This window comes from Mobula birostris, chromosome 3 (assembly GCF_030028105.1).
Source record: "Mobula birostris isolate sMobBir1 chromosome 3, sMobBir1.hap1, whole genome shotgun sequence".
Lineage (NCBI taxonomy): Eukaryota > Metazoa > Chordata > Chondrichthyes > Myliobatiformes > Myliobatidae > Mobula > Mobula birostris.
Window position 1 is genome coordinate 66,855,741 of NC_092372.1, and position 18,386 is coordinate 66,874,126.

The 18,386-nt window shown below is 41.8% G+C and overlaps 1 protein-coding gene across 6 annotated transcripts in view; it reads left to right on the forward strand.

The window, feature by feature from the left end:
- Positions 1-18,386, forward strand: part of atp8a1 (ATPase phospholipid transporting 8A1) — a 363,676-nt gene that overhangs the window by 157,678 nt on the left and 187,612 nt on the right. For all 6 annotated transcript variants that reach the window (XM_072252785.1, XM_072252787.1, XM_072252786.1 and 3 more), the window contains one exon: positions 17,995-18,100. In XM_072252785.1, coding sequence (XP_072108886.1) covers positions 17,995-18,100 — 106 coding nt within the window. The remainder of the gene's footprint in view (positions 1-17,994; positions 18,101-18,386) is intronic.

The following is an 18,386-nucleotide window of genomic DNA, read 5'->3' on the forward strand; positions in this document are numbered from 1 at the left end:
AAATGGTGGAAACAGTCAAGTACAACACAGGCAAAGCCCTCCCCATCATTGAGCACACTTACAAAGAGCAATGGCTGCAAGAGAGCAACATCCATCATTAAGGACTCCCATCATCCAGGCCACGCTCTGTTCTCTTACTGCAATCAGACAGGAGGTACAGGATTCTGGGTCCCACACCACCAGATTCAGGAACGGTTATCACCCTACAGACATCAGGCTCCTGAACCTGTGGGTGGATAACTTCACTCACCTTAACACTGAACTGATTCCACAATCTCTGGACTCACTTCCAAGGACACGGAAACTCAGTATTATTTATTTACTTTTAAAAACTATTTGTTTTCTTTTGCCCATTGGTTGTTCCAAAGAAGAGGAAGTATTCTATAGACAGAATGATGCAACCGTAGCTGATAAGGAAAGTCAAATCATAAATTAATGAAAAGTAATGAGGATTGGAAAACTGTTAAAAAACCAGCAGAAGGTAATTAAAAAACCAAAAAGGGGAAATGATGAATTATGAGGAAAAGTGAGCCAATGATATCAAAAATAATACCAAAAAGTTCTTTCAGATATCTAAACAGTAAAGGAGAAGTGAGAGTAGATAGTGGACTGCTGGAAAATGACACTGGAGCTGTAGTAACAGCGACAAGGAAATGGCGAATGAGCTGACTAAATATTTTTAACGTCAGTCTTCACTGGTAGTATGCTGGAAGTTCAAGAGCGTCAAGGGGCGGAAGTGAATGCAGTTGCTATTACTAGGGAGATAGTGCTTGGGAAACTGAAAGGTCTGAAGGTAAACATGTCACCTGGACCAGATGGACTACACCCGATGGTTCTGAAAGAGGTAGCTGAAGAGATTGTGGCAGCATCAGTAATGATCTTTGAAGAATCACTAGATTCTGGCATGGTTCCAGAGGACTGGAAAATTGCAAATGTCACTCCACTCTTCAAGGAGGGAGGAAGACAGAATGAAGGAAATTATAGACCAGTGAACCTAGGCAGATGTTGGAGTCAATTGTTAAGGATGTAGTTTTGGGGTACTTGGAGGCACATGACAAAATAGGCCAAAGTCACCATGGTTTCCTTCTTGCCTGACACATCTGTTGGAATTCTTTGAGGAAATAGGAAGCAGGATAGGCTAAGGAGAATTGTTAGATGTTGTGTACTTGGATTTTCTGAAGGCCTTTGACAAGGTGCCACACTTGAGGTTGCTGTACATGCTTACGAGCCGAGCCCATGGTATTACAGGAGAGATACTAGCATGGATAGAGCATTGGCTGATTGGCAGGAGGCAAAGAGCGGGAATGAGGGGATCCTTTCCTGGTTGGCTTCCGGTGACTAATGGTGGTCCACCGAGGCCTGTGTTGTGACTGCTTTATTTTGCGTTTGTATGTCAGCAATTGTGGACTAGTTTGTGGACGATGCAAAGATCAGTGGCTGAGCAGGTAGTGTTGATCAGAGGCTGCAAAAGGACTTAGACTGATTTGGAAAATGGATAAAGAGGTGGCAGATGGAATACAGTGTCGGGAAGTGTATGGTCATGCATTTTGGTGGAAGAAATAAAAGCACAGACTTTTCTAAATGGGGAGAAAATTCAAAAATTCATGGTGCAAAGAGATTTGTGAGTCCTCATGTAGGACTCCATAGAGGTTAATTTACAGGTTGAATTGGTGGTGAGGAAGGCCAATGTAGTGATAGCATTCATTTCAAGGGGATGAGAATATAAAAGCAAGGCTGTTATATTGAGCATGTATAGGCACTGGTGAGGCCTCACTTGGAGTATTGTGAGCAGGATGGGTAACATTGGAGAGAGTTCAAGGGAGGTTCATGAGAATGATTCCCGGAATGAAAGGATTATCATATGGGCAGCAGATGAAGGCTCTGTGCCTGTACTCAGTGGAATTTAGAAAAATGGGGGGATTCCCATTGGAACCTAACAAGGATTAAAATGCCTAGATAGAGTGAACTTGAAGAGGATGTTTCCTGTGGTGGGCATGTCTAGGACCAAAGGGCACAGCATAGAGGGATATCCATTTGGAACAGAGAAGAGGAAGAATTTCTTTAGCCAGAGGGTGGTAAATCTGGAATTCATTGTCGCAGGCGGCTCTGGAGGCCACGTCTCCTGATGCTTTTAAGGCAGAGGTTGATAGGTTCTTGATTAGTCAGGGCATGAAAGGTTGTGGGGAGAAAGCAGGAGAAAAGGGTTAAAAGGGAAATGGATCAGGCATAATGAAATGGAAGAACTGACTCGATGGATTGAATGACCTAATTCTGCTCCCATGTCTTATGGTCTAACTTTTTAAAGTGGTATATTTGGACTGAGGACCTTACTAATGAAGAACTTATCAACCTCCCCTTTAAATATATGCAATAATTCAGTCTCCACAGCCATCTGTGGCAATAAATTCTCTGCCTAAAGAAATCCTTCCTCATCTCTGTTCTAAAGGGACATTTTTTATTCTGAGGTTGTGTCCTCTGGTCCCAGACATTCCATTATAGGAAACACATCGACTTTTGAATATTGAATGAGATCCTCTCTCATTCTTCTGAACTGCAGTGAGTACAGGCCAAGAGCCACCAAGGCTCCTCATACATTACCTTTTCATTCCTGAGATTGTTATTATAAATGTCCTCTAGACCCTCTCCAATGCCAGCACATCCTTCAAAGTTGAAAGTAAATTTATTATCGAAGTGCATATATGTCACCACAAACAGCCCTGACATTCATTTTCTCGTGGGCATACTCAATAAATCCATATAGGAATAGTAAGTACAATAAAATCAATGAAAAAACATGCACCATCTTGGGCATTCAGCCAATGTGCAAAAGCCAACAAACTGCAAATACAAAAGAAATTAATAATGATAAATATCAAGAACATGAGATAGAGTCCTTGAAAGTGAGTCCATAGGTAGTGGGAACATTTCAACGACTGGGCAAGTGAAGTTATACCCTTTCATTCAAGAGCCTGATGGTTGAGGGGTTATAACTGTTCCAGAACCGTGTGATGTGAGTCTTGAAATTCCTGTACCACCTTCCTGACAGCAACAGTAAGAAGAGAGCTCGTCCTCGGTAGTGGAGTTCCGATGATTTCCTGCGACGGTGCTCAATGGTAAGGAGGGCTTTACCCGCGATGGAATGGGAAAATTCTAATTTTTCTGGGATCCCTGCATTCAAGGGCATTGGTGTTTCGTACCAGGCTGTGATGAAGCCAGTGTTCACTCCACTGCACATCTATAGATGTTTGTGAAAGTTTTAGATGTTGGGCTGAATCTTTGCTAACGCCTAAGGAAACGCCTTCTTTGGGATTGCAGTTACGTGCTGGGCTCTGGACAAGTCATCTGAAATAATACCGAGGAATTTAAAATTGCTGACCCCCTCCACCTCTGATCCTCCAATAAGGACTGGCTCACAGACTTCTGGTTTCCTCCTACTGAAGTAAATAATTAGCTCCTTGGTCTTGCTGATATCGTTGTGGCACCACTCAGCCAGATTTTCAGTTTCCCTCCTTTATGCTGATTCATCACCACCTTTGATTCGGCCTACAACAGTGGTTTTGTTTGCAAACCTGAAATATGGTATTGGAGCTGTCCTTAGCCACAGAGTCTTGAGTGTAAAGCAAGTAGAGCAAGGGGCTAAGCACACCTGTGCTGATGGAGATTGTGGTGGAGGTGTTGTTGCCAATCTGTACTAATTGGTTTCTGCAAGTGAGGAAATTCAAGATACAACTGCTCAAGGAGGCATTGAGGCCGAGGTCCTGAAGCTTATTGATTAGGTTTGAGGGGATGATGGTGTTGATTGCTGAGCTGTAGTTGATAAAGAACATCATGATCTACGCCTTTGCTGTCCACATATTCCAGGGTTGAGTGAAAAGCCAATGAAATGACATCTACTGTGGACCTGTTGCTTCAGTAGGCAAATTGGAATGGATCCAAGTCATATCTGAGGCAGGAGTTGATATGTTTCTTCACCAACCTTTCAAAACACTTCATCACTATGGATGTAATTGTTACTGGATGATAGTCATTGAGGCATCAATACAATTGAAGCCTGCTGGTGAGTACTTCAGACTGCCAGAGCGAGAGGTTAAGGATTTCATTGAACACACCAGCCAGTTGATCAGCACAGGTCTTTAGTATTTGGCCAGGTACCTCGTCTGGGCTGGATACCTTCTGTGGGTTCACCCTGCTGAAGGATGCTCACACGCCGGCATCAGTGACTGAAATCACAGGATCATCGGGGGCTGTGGGAGTTTGTGATGGTTCCGGTCAAAGCGAGCATGGAAGGCTTTGAGCTCCTCTGTAAATGAAGCCCTGTCATCTGTGTTGCTTGATTTATCTTTGCCACAACTATCGAGCATCCTTCATTGATTCAAGTTTAGTGCAGAATTGCCACTCCGCCTGTAAGATGGCTTTCCGGAGATCGTACCTGCACCTCTTGTAACTTTCTTGGTCGTCAGGCTTGACACAGGCACAGGCAACAATTCAAAGATTATTATTATTATTATGATAATGAGGACACGCAGTCCCCTTTTATTGTCATTTAGTAATGCATGCATTAAGAAATGATAAAATGTTTTTCCAGAATGATATCACGAAAACACATGACAAACCGACTTAAAAATTAACAAAAACCACATAATTATAACATATAGTTACAACAATACAAAGCAATACCAAAATTTGATAAGAACAGACCATGGCACAGTAAAAGTCTCAAAGTCTCTCGAAAGTCCCATCACCTCACGCAGACGGTAAACCTTCAGTGCCACCAACTTGCCGATGCAGCATCCTGGAAGCATCCGACCACAGTCCGACTCCAAGTCCATCCAAAAACTCCGAGCCTCTGACCACCTCTTCGACCCCGGGCACCGAGCACCGAGCACCATCTCTGCCAAGTGCTTCGACCCTGGCCCCGGCGACAGGCGATATGCAAAGCCGAGGATTTGGAGCCTTCGTCTCTGGAGATTCTCGATTGTACAGTAGCAGCGGCAGCGAAGCAGGCATTTCAGAAATTACTCCAGATGTTCCTCTGCACTTCTCACAGCTGTCTCCATCAAATCTGGATTGTGCACGGACCCCTAGTTACACATAATCAATATTCATTCAGAATGGCCGTGCGCGCCGCCATCTTATCCTCCCTCCAATTGTAATTTGTTCCCCACATCCTTTAATACCCTTTAATACCTTCTTCAGCTTTCATTCTTCCTAACTCCCTATATTCTCTCTCATCCTTTTTTCTACCTACAGAATGTTGTTGGTATCAATATGTAGCACGACTTTGAGTTTCTCACCCTCCCGCTTTACAATGCTGTGGACCCTTTCTAAGACTTCCTTGATCTTGGGAGGCAACGTGCCAAACAGGTATGTCTCTATCTTGTCCACAGAATCTCCTGTCTGCTTTTCTAACTATTGGATGCCCTATCACGACTACACTCCTCATCTCTCCATTTCCCCAATAAGCCACAGAGCCAGACTCAGTGCCAGAGGCTTGGTCGCTGCGACTTTCCCCGGTAGGTCGTCTCTTTCTCCTCCCAACTCTATCAAAAGTGGTACACTTATTATTGAGGAGAACGGCCACAACAGTCCTCTGCTCTGGCTGCCTGTTCCCGTTCCCTCTCTTGACAACCACTTAGCTACCTGCTTCCTGCAACTTGGGCTACGTCCACACTAGACCGGATAATTTTGAAAACGCCGATTTTGCGTAAAAACGATAGGCGTCCACACCAGGCGTTTTTGAAAATACCTCCATCCTTGTCACTGGGCAAAAGTGAAATTTGCTGTTACCTCATTTGTTTGCCTTTACTTTTGCCATGTCTTTCTGTATTATTTTGCTGTATTTAACGTGTGCAATAAAACGAGTTACTGGGCAAAAGTGATTTTATTTTTACCTGAGTAAAAGTGAAATTTACAATTTTCCTTTTTTGGCCTTAACATTTTCACATCTATGTCAAGCATAAGCTACTACTTAAAAATGACATTCTGGAAGTAGTGACAATTGCATCTATTGAGTGTTTGCACAAGCAATACATTAATAAAGCACCTTGTTAAATGTATAAAACATGTCTGCATCTGGGTTACCTTGTATTTCCATACAATGTTGCATTAGGCTGTTACACATCTATTGTCAGAGAAGTACTTGCATAAATAGGTAAACCAACTTCATACTAGGAAGGACGGAAAACAGGGCAAAGTGAGTATACTTATTTATTCAGTATTCAGTAAGTTATGGGTGAGCACGTTTCTAACTCTTCTGGCTTCAGTCTCCTTGCCGTCTGTCCAGAAATTGTTCGGTTGTGTGGGGGGTTGAAATTAACGTAGATAGTAAAGTAAACAACACACGCATGAAGCCGTCCACCATTGTTGTTGTGGTGTTGGAGGTTGCGTTCAAGAAAACAATGAAATGTCGTGCTGCCGCCACCATCTGTTCCGGCACGTCATGACCATGTTTTTAAAAAGAGCCAGTTACCCCGTGTACATTACACTGGCATTAGGCGTTTTCAGATTTATTCACTCTGGAGAGCGTTTTTGAAAAGCTCAGTTTTCAGCAGAGGAAAGCAAAGAGAAAAAGCTTCGTTTACGGATTTATCCGGTCTAGTGTGGACGTAGCCTCAGGTACTCCTATTTATCACCTTTTTGTTTTCTAGTTTGAGCCAAAGGTCATCCAGCTGCAGGTCCAGTTCTAACATGGTTTGTATAGAGCTGCAGCTCGATACACTTCATGCAGATTAGTTATCTGGGAGGCTGGAGGTCTTTCAGGGTTCCTACATCTCAATTGAACAACACTCATTGATCCTGGACCCATTCTCACTGCACTAGCTATGCTCTAATAGACAAAGAAAGATAGAATCTCACCGGAATCTTACCAGAAACCTGCCTAGAGCTTTCACCTTTACTCAACTAAGCATCTTGAGCCAAAGCCCTGAAGCTAGCAACTCTAACGTGACGCACTCACACTTTGGCTGCTCTGCTTAAACTTAACTTTTTTTAATTCACATTTAACCATTAACGATCTGCTGCTAGCAAGTCTGCTAATTACAACTTCACATTCCTTCTAACTACAGTTGGCAGATCTAGAATGACTTTAATGGATTAGATTTAAACAAGCAAAAATGTAAGCAGGTTTGATTCAGAATGAATCTCGTCACTAGAACAGTAATAAAACCATATTCTTTGATTACCATGCTGCTTGGCACAGTAGCAAGGTACTTAGAGTTGTTGTTTCAAGGCTTCAGTGACACAAGTTCAATTATTACCATTCGGGTTGACTGTATTAATTGGGTACCATAGAAATGTCTCAGCTGCAAATGAGTGATAAAACCAGGGGTTGGGGAGTGGAAGGAAACATGGGGAGAATGGGTTATGGGGAAAATTTGTGGGGGAATGGGATGGGTCCAACAGCCAGCAATTAACCAAATGACTTGTGCAGGAATGTGAAGCTGCCTTTTGTTTGTCAATGAACTGTCCATTGCCACATTTAAGTGTTTTGAACATCTGCATTGTGTGTCTGTGCTATCCTGAGGCTACTTTGTTATAACTGAATTTTTCTACTGCTTACCCATATTGGGTCCAAAAAAGGCTTCAGTAATTAGATCTAATTCCTAATGTTTTCGAATTGTTATATTCCATTAATTTATTACACTGAATAAATGGATGTTTAATTTTCAAAAAAAAAAAAAAATCTGCAGATGCTGGAAATCCAAGTCACTCACACACACACACACACACACACACACAAACACACACAATGCTGGAGGAACTCAGCAGGCCAGGCAGCATCTATAGCAAAAAAAAAGTGCAGTTTTTTCCATAGATGCTGTCTGACCTGCTGAGTTCCTCCAACAGTTTGTGGATGTGTAATTTTTTTTATATTTGGGGGAAAAAATTATGAGAAGCTTGCTAATTTTTAATTATATTTGTTGTCCCTATTTCTGTGGTCTACTTTGAGCATTACAATGTGTTCCCAGTCTATGTAGTTCAATGCTTGGTAAACCTGACAATCAGACCCTTCCTTTAACCATGACGGTGAAATTTGAGTTTATTGTTTATTTCCAACATTTTCATGTATCAACAATTCCAATCGATAGTAATTCACAAGGGATCGATTTGATATGCATGATTCTCAGCTATGGTGTAGACTCACAGTAAATACCGAGTAAACCTATTGGTTTTGATATTTATACTATACTTTAAGCATTTGGGTAACAGGAAATTTGCCCTTGCAAAATCCACAAATCACATCCCAAAAATTTAAGGTACAGAATAAAATTTACTGTAATGGAACATACGGACAAAAGTAAATAAATGCACTTTATTTTTTTAACTCTCATTTCTTGATGCGTGCACAGATGACGCAGTTTCACATGACATAAAATCACAATGCAGACTGTTTTCTAGGACCAAGCCTCCACCTGCCGGAGTAAGATGCGGATCACCTATATTGAATCACAAATCAGATTTAAAATCACGAGCATATGTCATGAAATTTATTGTTTTGCCGTAGCAGTACATTGCAATACATAATAAAACTAAATTAAATAAACATATATTAACTAAGTAGAGAAAAAAAGGGGAAAATACTGACTTAGTATTCATAACTTTATTGTCCATTAAGAAATCTGATAGCAAAGGGAAAGAAGATGTTACTGAAACATTGAGTGTGTATCTTAAGGCTCCTATACCAACACCTTGATGATAGCAATGAGAAGAGGCCACATCCAGAACCGTAGAAAAATACAGCACAGAAACAGGCTCTTTGGTTCATCCAAGCCATGCCAAACCATGCCTACTTCCAATGACCTGCACCGGGACCATCGCTCTCCATACCCTTCCTATCCATGTACCTACCCAAACTTCTCTTAAACGTTGAAATCGAATTCGCATACACCCACTTGTACTGGCAACTCATTCCACACGCTCACGACCTTCTGAATGCAGAAGTTTCCCCTCATGTTACCTCTAAATTTTTCACCTTTCACCCTTAAGTTGTGAGCTCTGGTTGTAGTCCTATCCAACCTCAGTAGAAAAAGCCTGCTTGTATTTACCCCCCTCTCAATCTTCTGAGTTCCAAGGAATAAAGTACTAACCCATTCAGTCTTTCCTTATAACTCAGGAACTCCAGGCCCAGCAACATCCTTGTAAATTTTCTCTGTACTCTTCCACCCTTAATTGCATCTTTTCTATAGTGATGGGAGTACTTAATAATGGATGCTGTCTTTTTGAGGCATCACCCTTAGAAGATGTCCATGAGGCTGGGGAGGCTAGTGTCCATGATGGAGCTTGCTAAGTTTACAACTTTCTGCAACACACATGAAAGTTGCTGGTGAACGCAGCAGGCCAGGCAGCATCTGTAGGAAGAGGTGCAGTCGACGTTTCAGGCCGAGACCCTTCGTCAGGACTAACTGAAGGAAGAGTTAGTAAGAGATTTGAGAGGGGGAGGGGGAGATCCAAAATGATAGGAGAAGACAGGAGGAGGAGGGATGGAGCCAAGAGCTGGACAGGTGATTGGCAAAGGGGATATGAGAGCATCATGGGACAGGAGGTCCGGGGAGAAAGACGGGGTGGGGGGGGAACGCAGAGGATGGGCAAGGGGTATGGTCAGAGGGAGAAAAAGGAGAGTGAGAGAAAGAATGTGTGTATAAAAATAAATAACAGATGGGGTATGAGGGGGAGGTGGGGCATTAGCAGAAGTTAGAGAAGTCGATGTTCATGCCATCAGGTTGGAGGCTACCCAGACAGAATATAAGGTGTTGTTCCTCCAACCTGAGTGTGGCTTCATCTTTAGAGTAGAGGAGGCCGTGGATAGACATGTCAGAATGGGAATGGGATGTGGAATTAAACTGTGTGGCCACTGGGAGATCCTGCTTTCTCTGGCGGACAGAGCGTAGGTGTTCAGCAAAGCGGTCTCCCAGTCTGCGTCGGGTCTCGCCAATATATAGAAGGCCACATCGGGAGCACCGGACGCAGTATATCACCCCAGTCGACTCACAGGTGAAGTGTTGCCTCACCTGGAAGGACTATCTGGGGCCCTGAATGGTGGTAAGGGAGGAAGTGTAAGGACATGTGTAGCACTTATTCCACTTACAAGGATAAGTGCCAGGAGGGAGATCAGTGGGGAAGGGTAGGGAGGACGAATGGACAAGGGAGTCGCGTAGGGAGCGATCCCTGCGGAAAGCAGAGCGGGGGGAGGGAAAGATGTGCTTAGTGGTGGGATCCCGTTGGAGGTGGCGGAAGTCACGGAGAATAATATGTTGGACCCGGAGGCTGGTGGGGTGCTAGGTGAGGACCAGGGGAACCCTGTTCCTAGTGAGGTGGCGGGAGGATGGAATGAGAGCAGATGTACTTGAAATGAGGGAGATGCGTTTGAGAGCAGAGTTGATAGTGGAGAAAGGGAAGCCCCTTTCTTTAAAGAAGGAGGACATCTCCCTTGTCCTGGAATGAAAAGCCTCATCCTGAGAGCAGATGCGGCGGAGACGGAGGAATTGCGGGAAGGGGATGGCATTTTTGCAAGAGGCAGGGTGAGAAGAGGAATAGTCCAGATAGCTGTGAGAGTCAGTAGGTTTATAGTAGACATCAGTGGATAAGCTGTCTCCAGAGACAGAGACAGAAAGATCTAGAAAGGGGAGGGAGGTGTCAGAAATGGACCAGGACAATAAAGTCAACAACCTCAGCATGCATGCAGGAAGCAGCACCAATGCAGTCGTCGATGTAGCGAAGGAAAAATGGGGGACAGATACCAGAATAGGCACAGAACATGGATTGTTCCATTGACTTTATTAACTTTGCCTCCAACTTTCACCCTGCCCTCAAGTTTACCTGGTCCATTTCCGACACCTCCCTCCCCTTTCTAGATCTTCCTGTCTCTGTCTCTGGAGACAGCTTATCCACTGATGTCTACTATAAGCCTACTGACTCTCACAGCTATCTGGACTATTCCTCTTCTCACCCTGTCTCTTGCAAAAACGCCATCCCCTTCTCGCAATTCCTCCGTCTTCGCCGCATCTGCTCTCAGGATGAGGCTTTTCATTCCAGGACGAGGGAGATGTCCTTTTTTAAAGAAAGGGGCTTCCTTCCTCCACTATCAACTCTGCTCTCAAACGCATCTCCCCCATTTCACGTACATCTGCTCTCACTCCATCCTCCTGCCACCCCACTAAGAATAGGGTTCCCCTGGTCCTCACCTACCACCCCACCAGCCTCCGGGTCCAACATGTTATTCTCCGTAACTTCCGCCATCTCCAACGGGTTCCCACCACTAAGCACATCTTTCCCTCCCCCCCGCTCTGCTTTCCGCAGGGATTGCTCCCTACGCGGCTCCCTTGTCCATTTGTCCCCCGTCATCCCTCCCCACTGATCTCCCTCCTGGCACTTATCCTTGTAAGCGGAACAATTGCTACACATGCCCTTACACTTCCTCCCTTACCACCATTCAGGGCCCCAAACAGTCCTTCCAGATGAGGCGACACTTCACCTGTGAGTCGACTGGGGTGATATACTGCGTCCGGTGCTCCCGATGTGGCCTTCTATATATTGGCGAGACCTGACGCAGACTGGGAGACCGCTTTGCTGAATGCCTATGCTCTGTCCACCAGAGAAAGCAGGATCTCCCAGTGGCCACACAGTTTAATTCCACATCCCATTCCCATTCTGACATGTCTATCCACGGTCTCCTCTACTGTAAAGATGAAGCCACACTCAGGTTGGAGGAACAACACCTTATATTCTGTCTGGGTAGCCTCCAACCTGATGGCATGAACATCGACTTCTCCAACTTCTGCTAATGCCCCACCTCCCCCTCGTACCCCATCCGTTATTTATTTTTATACACACATTCTTTCTCTCACTCTCCTTTTTCTCCCTCTGTCCCTCTGACTATACCCCTTGCCCATCCTCTGGGTTCTCCCACCCCCCACCCCTTGTGTTTCTCCCCGGACCTCCTGTCCCATGATCCTCTCATACCCCTTTTGCCAATCACCTGTCCAGCTCTTGGCTCCATCCCTCCCCCTCCTGTCTTCTCCTATCATTTTGGATCTCCTCCTCCCCCTCCCACTTTCAAATCTCTTACTGACTCTTCTTTCAGTTAGTCCTGACGAAGGGTCTCAGCCTGAAACGTCGACTGTACCTCTTCCTAGAGGACTAGTGTGCATTCCATCGACGACTCCTTCCTGAAGTCCACAAACCATTTCTTGGTCTAACTGACATTGAGTGCAATGTTGTTTCAACACCACTCAACCAGCTGATCTATCTTGCTCCTGTACACCACCTTGTCACTATCTGAATTTCTGCCTACCTTAGTTGGGTGCCTATTGTTGAGCTGTCAGCAGTTACTAATTGTTGACAAACCAACACAGGATGTCATGAACATTATGATGCTAATAATGCTTTAGAAAGGGGCACTGATTGCATTTGAATTATCTAAAAGCCAGTTTTGTGATCTTTTCAAGTGGGTTGCTTCAATGTATGTGATTGTGCTCAGATGCAGATACTTTAAACTGTAATTTGCTCTGTAATCGAAAATAACAATGCGGTTGTCAAAAGTTGAGAATAAAAATTTAAATGTATCATAAACTTGAGCAAAATATTAAAATTCATTACAGTCATGTCATTTAGACTCACAGAGACATTGTGCCGGAAAAGTTAACAATTCCATGTATTTTCAACAAAACCCCAGGTAGCAATCAGGCCGCTGATTTCTAAAGGTTGCACAGGGAGAAGGTTCAAAACAAGCGCCAATCACTGATACTAGTTTCTAGATTTTGTGTTTGGCTGTGTGCATGTGATCTCCCAGGCTTTGGTCCTAGTGCTATGAAGCAAATGGTATTATCTTCATTATCTCAGCTGCAGAATATAGACCAACATCCCAGGAAAATATCTGTCATTGGTTAACCAGTTATATGTCTGATATAAAGGCATCATTTATTTCTGTGATTCACTGGCTATTTCTGAAAATCATACATGTACAAGCACTGAAACAGTGAGCACTTGCAGTTCACAAATAGTAACAACAACAGCACAACACAGTTATGCTGAGGACTATAAAGTATAATCATTTGTTCCATTTATTTACTTCAAGTTCTTTCTCAGCAATCTGCTATCACCATACGGCCAGATTCTCCTCATTACACCTACTGTCCACTTGGCAAATCTATTTTCTCTCCCTTATTTTTGTGTTTCCAGCAGTGTAGAGAAAGAAATGTTGAGTTTTTAATAAGATCAATATCTCTGAACTCCATTTGTAGGATATTAATTTGAAAAACAAAAACTGCAGATGCTTGAGATTTGCAATAACTGAAAGTACAGATATAATCAGCAGGTCAGGCAACATCTGTGGGAAGAAAAGGTAGAGGTAAGGTTTCAGAATGAAATCCCTTTATCAAGAGTCAATGATCCATACCTCTCTGAATTCTTTGAAGCAAATCACTGTTATTACATATACACAGTGGCATATAATATGTACAAGAGTATTTTGTTCATATTGGAGATGTGTCACTTACAGTGTCAACATTTATTATCTAATTGCCCTGGCGAAGGTGCGAGTGAGCCGCTGCTTTTAAAGAGTTGCTCACTTTATGGAGATAGTGCTCCCATGGTGTTGATGTTGGAGACTTTGAGGATTTGGACATAGCGGTAATGAATAATCATATTTCTGAATGATGTGTGTTTTGGAAAGCAATGGCAAGTGATGATGTTTCTATGTGCCTTGTTGATATTTTCCTTGCTGTTGACATTGTGAATTTGGAAGACACTTGGATTAATAGGAGTTGCATTGCCTTTTGCAGATGGTACAAGATGCAACTACTGTACACCAGCTATGGGGGGTGGGGAGTGGTGGTCGTCAAATCATAGAAATCATCATTTTGTCCAATGCATGACTGAGTAATCAGTTTGGGTTTCCATTCAAGCATATTGCTCTAATAACCACTTAGTGCCAAATGTGATAAAGAGACAAAAACATTGCATCCTGTTAGCTGCTTATGGAAGAAGGGAATTATGGCATAATTGTTTAAACTACAAGACCAAGTGCAGGAAGTAGCTAAAGTCCCATGATGACTCTCAGGGTACTTAAATTCAGTTTGTTAAATCATCAGTCTCAATTATGATGAAAAACTACTAGATTTTTGTAGTATACTGCAGTCCTTTGGAGAAAGACCTCAGTGCCCCCCCCCATAGTGTTCCCTATGCAGCAACAAATGTTCTCCAACATATTCTTCAAAGAAATCCATGGGATTTTTATTCATTTGAAGTCATTGAATGGGTATTGATATTATTCTGTTGATAACACTTCTGTAGCGCCCCCTAGTGCTACATTGATGTATCTAACTGGGTCTCATGTTAGTTTCCATCCAAGTCTCAAACTTGAAAGAATACTAGCACTATATCTAATGATACTGAAGTGTAAGTAAGAGATGCACGCCTTTTCTATATACCTGTTCTGCCTATTTCGCTGACTGTCAACACTGGCACACCTCTGGGATATGTGCTTAGCCCACCGCTCTACCCTGTCTGTACCCATGACTGTGTTGTAAGGCACAGCTTAAATGACATCTGTAAGTTTGTTGATGATACATCTCTTGTTAGAATCTCAGATGGTGATGAGAGGGGCATACAAAAGCGTGATATATCAGCTAGTTGAGGGGTGCTGCAGCAATAACCTTGTTGTCAACATCAGTAAGACCTAAGAACCGATTGTGAACTTCAGAAAGGGTAAGACGAGGGAACACATATCAGTCCTCATAAAGGGATCAGAAGAGGAGAGAATAAGCAATTTTAAGTACTGGGTGTCAATATCTCCAAGGATCTAACCTGGACCCAATATATCAATGCAGCTAAAAGGAAGGCAGGCCAGGAACAATATTTTTCATTAGCAGCTTGAGAAGGTGTAGTATGTCATCAAAAACACTCGCAAATTACTACAGGTAGTAATTTGCACTACGTGGAGAGTATTCTAACTGGCTGCATCACCATCTGGTATGGGGAGGCTACTGCAAAGGATCAAGGTAAGAAAAAAGAGCTGTTAAATTAGCCAGCTCCATCATGGGTATCTGAGTATCCCCGTCTCCTTCAAGGAGCAGTGCCTCAGAAAGATAGTGCCCATCACTAAGGACCTCCATTACTCAGGGCATGCCCTCTTCTCTTTGCTACCATCAGGAAGGAGGTTCAGAAGCCTGAAGGCACGCACTCAACAATCCAGGAACAGCTTCTTCCCCTTTGCCATCTGATTTCTGAATGGACATTGAACCCGTGAACACTACCTCACTACTTTTTTATTTATTTCTATTTTTGCACTACCTTATTTCAACTGAACTATTTGATGTACATCTATACAAATGTTTGTACTTAATATAATTCAGTTATTCTTTTCTATATTTAGCATGCATTGCATTGTACTGCTGCTGGAAAGTTAACATGTGATTCTGGCTTCCTGGCATGTTATACTGTTACTTGAGTTCTGAATCTTCCAAATCCCTATGTAAACAGACTTAGGAGTAAGAGATCATTGAAGAAGCAGTGGGATTGTATATAAAAGTTATGTGTTCAATAAAACAAAACTGCCACTGCAGCTGCCGCCTTTGATGGTATCTCAAATAAGGAGAATAAATTTGTTCTGAATTCCATGCTACTCCATGTGTTTGTATAAAAATGCACAGAGATCCAAATCAAAGTTTGTGGTATCAATGGAAGTCACTTTCCGTCTGATATCTCTCTTCACAACATTTTAATACAGACCATGTTACATATGGAATTTATAGCTTCCACAAAACTAATTATTATAACTTCCTACCATTGGAATCCTGTGGAATATAGATTTGCACTTACATAACTGTCATATCTGATGTGATCCATTTAAGAAAGCATTTGACTTCTAAGTATGAGGATGATAGGTTCAAGACTTAAGCAAAGACTTAAGCATGTGCTTACTTTCAGTTCCTCAGTACTGTACTAAGCTGCTAGTGGATTGCTGTCTTTAGGCTAAAGCTTTAACTGGCAATATATCAAATCTAACCTTTCAACCATGTGTCATCAAAAAGTGTATTCAAAGTAAAAATAATATAGGTTCAAAAGTGCTATGTGATGTTGCAGTATTTTTCTAGAAATTATAAACCTTTTATAGGCTTTGCTTATTGTCTATCTTATTTCTGTGAGCTATTTACTATCATTCTGCTGTCTGAGAAGTTGGATGGACAAAAAGACTTACGAAAGTCCTACCAAAAGTTGATTTTAGAAAAGTATATGCAATGTCAAATTTGGGTATAAAAAGAGGAAAAAAAATCATGGTGGGCTATAAAAACAGAATAAAAATAAACTTAAGGTGAGTCATTTTTTAAGTTATATGAAACACTACACTTCAAAAGTAGGTTTTTTGTACCTGGGAGTTGTTTGCAATAATGAAAATTTAACATACCTTGGAAAAAGATACAAATCTTGTGCAGAAGGACTGATTTGCTCAGGCCAGTTTAATCCACATTTGAGGCAGGTTTGGCATCCACACGTTTGGTGAATCAGATGACCGAGAACTGTTTTTGCACAGCGTCACAGGAATAGAGTTTCTCCAGTGGCTGCTTCCACATTATTATATTCACTGATTCAAATATAGTTGTAGGAGGTTTGGGGATCAGATCGAGAACTAGGCATCTAGAGCAGTAACAGTAGCAACAGTTGAGGCAAAGGAGAAATATCAAAAAATGCTTGTAAGTTTCAATCAGTTTTTTTCCCTAACTTTCCAAGTTAATTATCAGTTTCTCCCAGTAGCTACGATATTTTGGTTCTCAAGCTGAATATATTAGTTGTTTTGGTTTTGTTGCTTTGATGTATTTTCCACACATTGATGTCACCTATAATTTCATAATCATTCTCAATTGACTTAGCCAGATTTATATTTTTAAATAGAGTGGAACTATTATTCTGATAATTTGGCTGTGTCAGTTCCATTAGAAAAATATTTCACTTTGCTATATGCCATCTGTGATGAAGCCCTGAATTGAAGCAGTTTTATCAGTTACATCTGAGTAGTCACTGTTGGGGAAAAAAAATTATAGCAGTGGTGTATGAAATTTCACAGAATGTTAATTTCCCACTGCAAGCGATGTACTGATTTCCTTGCAGGAATTCTTGGTTAAATGTATTTTTCTACTTTGCTAAAGATGTGCGTTTCTGGAATCTTTATGCTGCGTTATAAGTAAATGAACAAATGTACAGTGGTTGCAAAATCTCAAGTTGCAGACGCATTGGTAGAGGTTACCGAAGTCTAAGATTCACAGCAATGAAAACAAATGGTCCTCTCTCATATCTTTCCATAAAGGAGTTCATCCACCAAACTCTAATTATCCCTCAATTTTATGGATTTTTTTTTAAACTTGGTTTTGATAAGTAAGTGCATGGAGTTACACCAATACTTGTCAGACCTCACATTATTCACCACCTTATGGGGTTCTAAAGCCAACCCACCCAAAAAAATGCTGCTGAGCACAGAAGAAAAGCGAAAGCTGATCCTCATGCACTAAGGTTTCTTCGAAAAAATTCTCTTCAAACCTATCATCTTCCCAAAGGTCAGATGAGCTATAATCTTCAAAAACTGCATGAGCCTTTAAATTATTAGTAACACTCCGTCCGCCATCAGAGAAATTATATTAATTTGATAGATCTTCATTTAGAATGTTTTGCAATTTTTTATGAAGGGCGTGCAGAGTTTCTATGCCAGATACAGTATCAAAAATAGTTAATTCATATTAAGAGAGATTGAACAAGCTGAAGTTTCTTTCTCTGGTAGAGTTGGGGTGAGATGATCTGTTAAAGGTTTCCACAGTAATGAAAAGAATTGATAGTCACTGTATACAGTATGTAACATTGGAAAATTTGGTGAATTTGCTTTCCCAGATGAATAATAATACAATTATAAGCCATTTTCTTTTGAGAAATGAAGTATATGCATGGCTTTTATAAATCCAGCTTACGTTTTCTTTTCCTGAGAGTTGTTAATCTTTCTTAACATTTTAGCCCACAGCGCCTGTCATCTGTGAATTTTTAACAATGATGGCAATTTGCCATACAGCTGTGCCTGAGAGAGATGCTGACAGGATAATCTACCAAGCCTCATCCCCAGGTGAGAATTAATACCAAATGGGTCAGATTAATTACACCATATAGCTGTATCATAATTAAGAGCCTGTGTATTTTATGATATGTGGTTACTTTGCAGCAAAGTTGTAACTGTAATTTGATATGATTCAGCATGATTTGTTTCCACACTTTTCCAATCACAAAGTTGTAAATGTGATCAAAACACAAAAACCTCAATGTGATAATTAAACTAAATTTATGGTGGTAATGGCAATTCTAACAAGTAGAGCTGCCACTGGAATCTATTTTGGGCATTCTAGCAGTTGTGT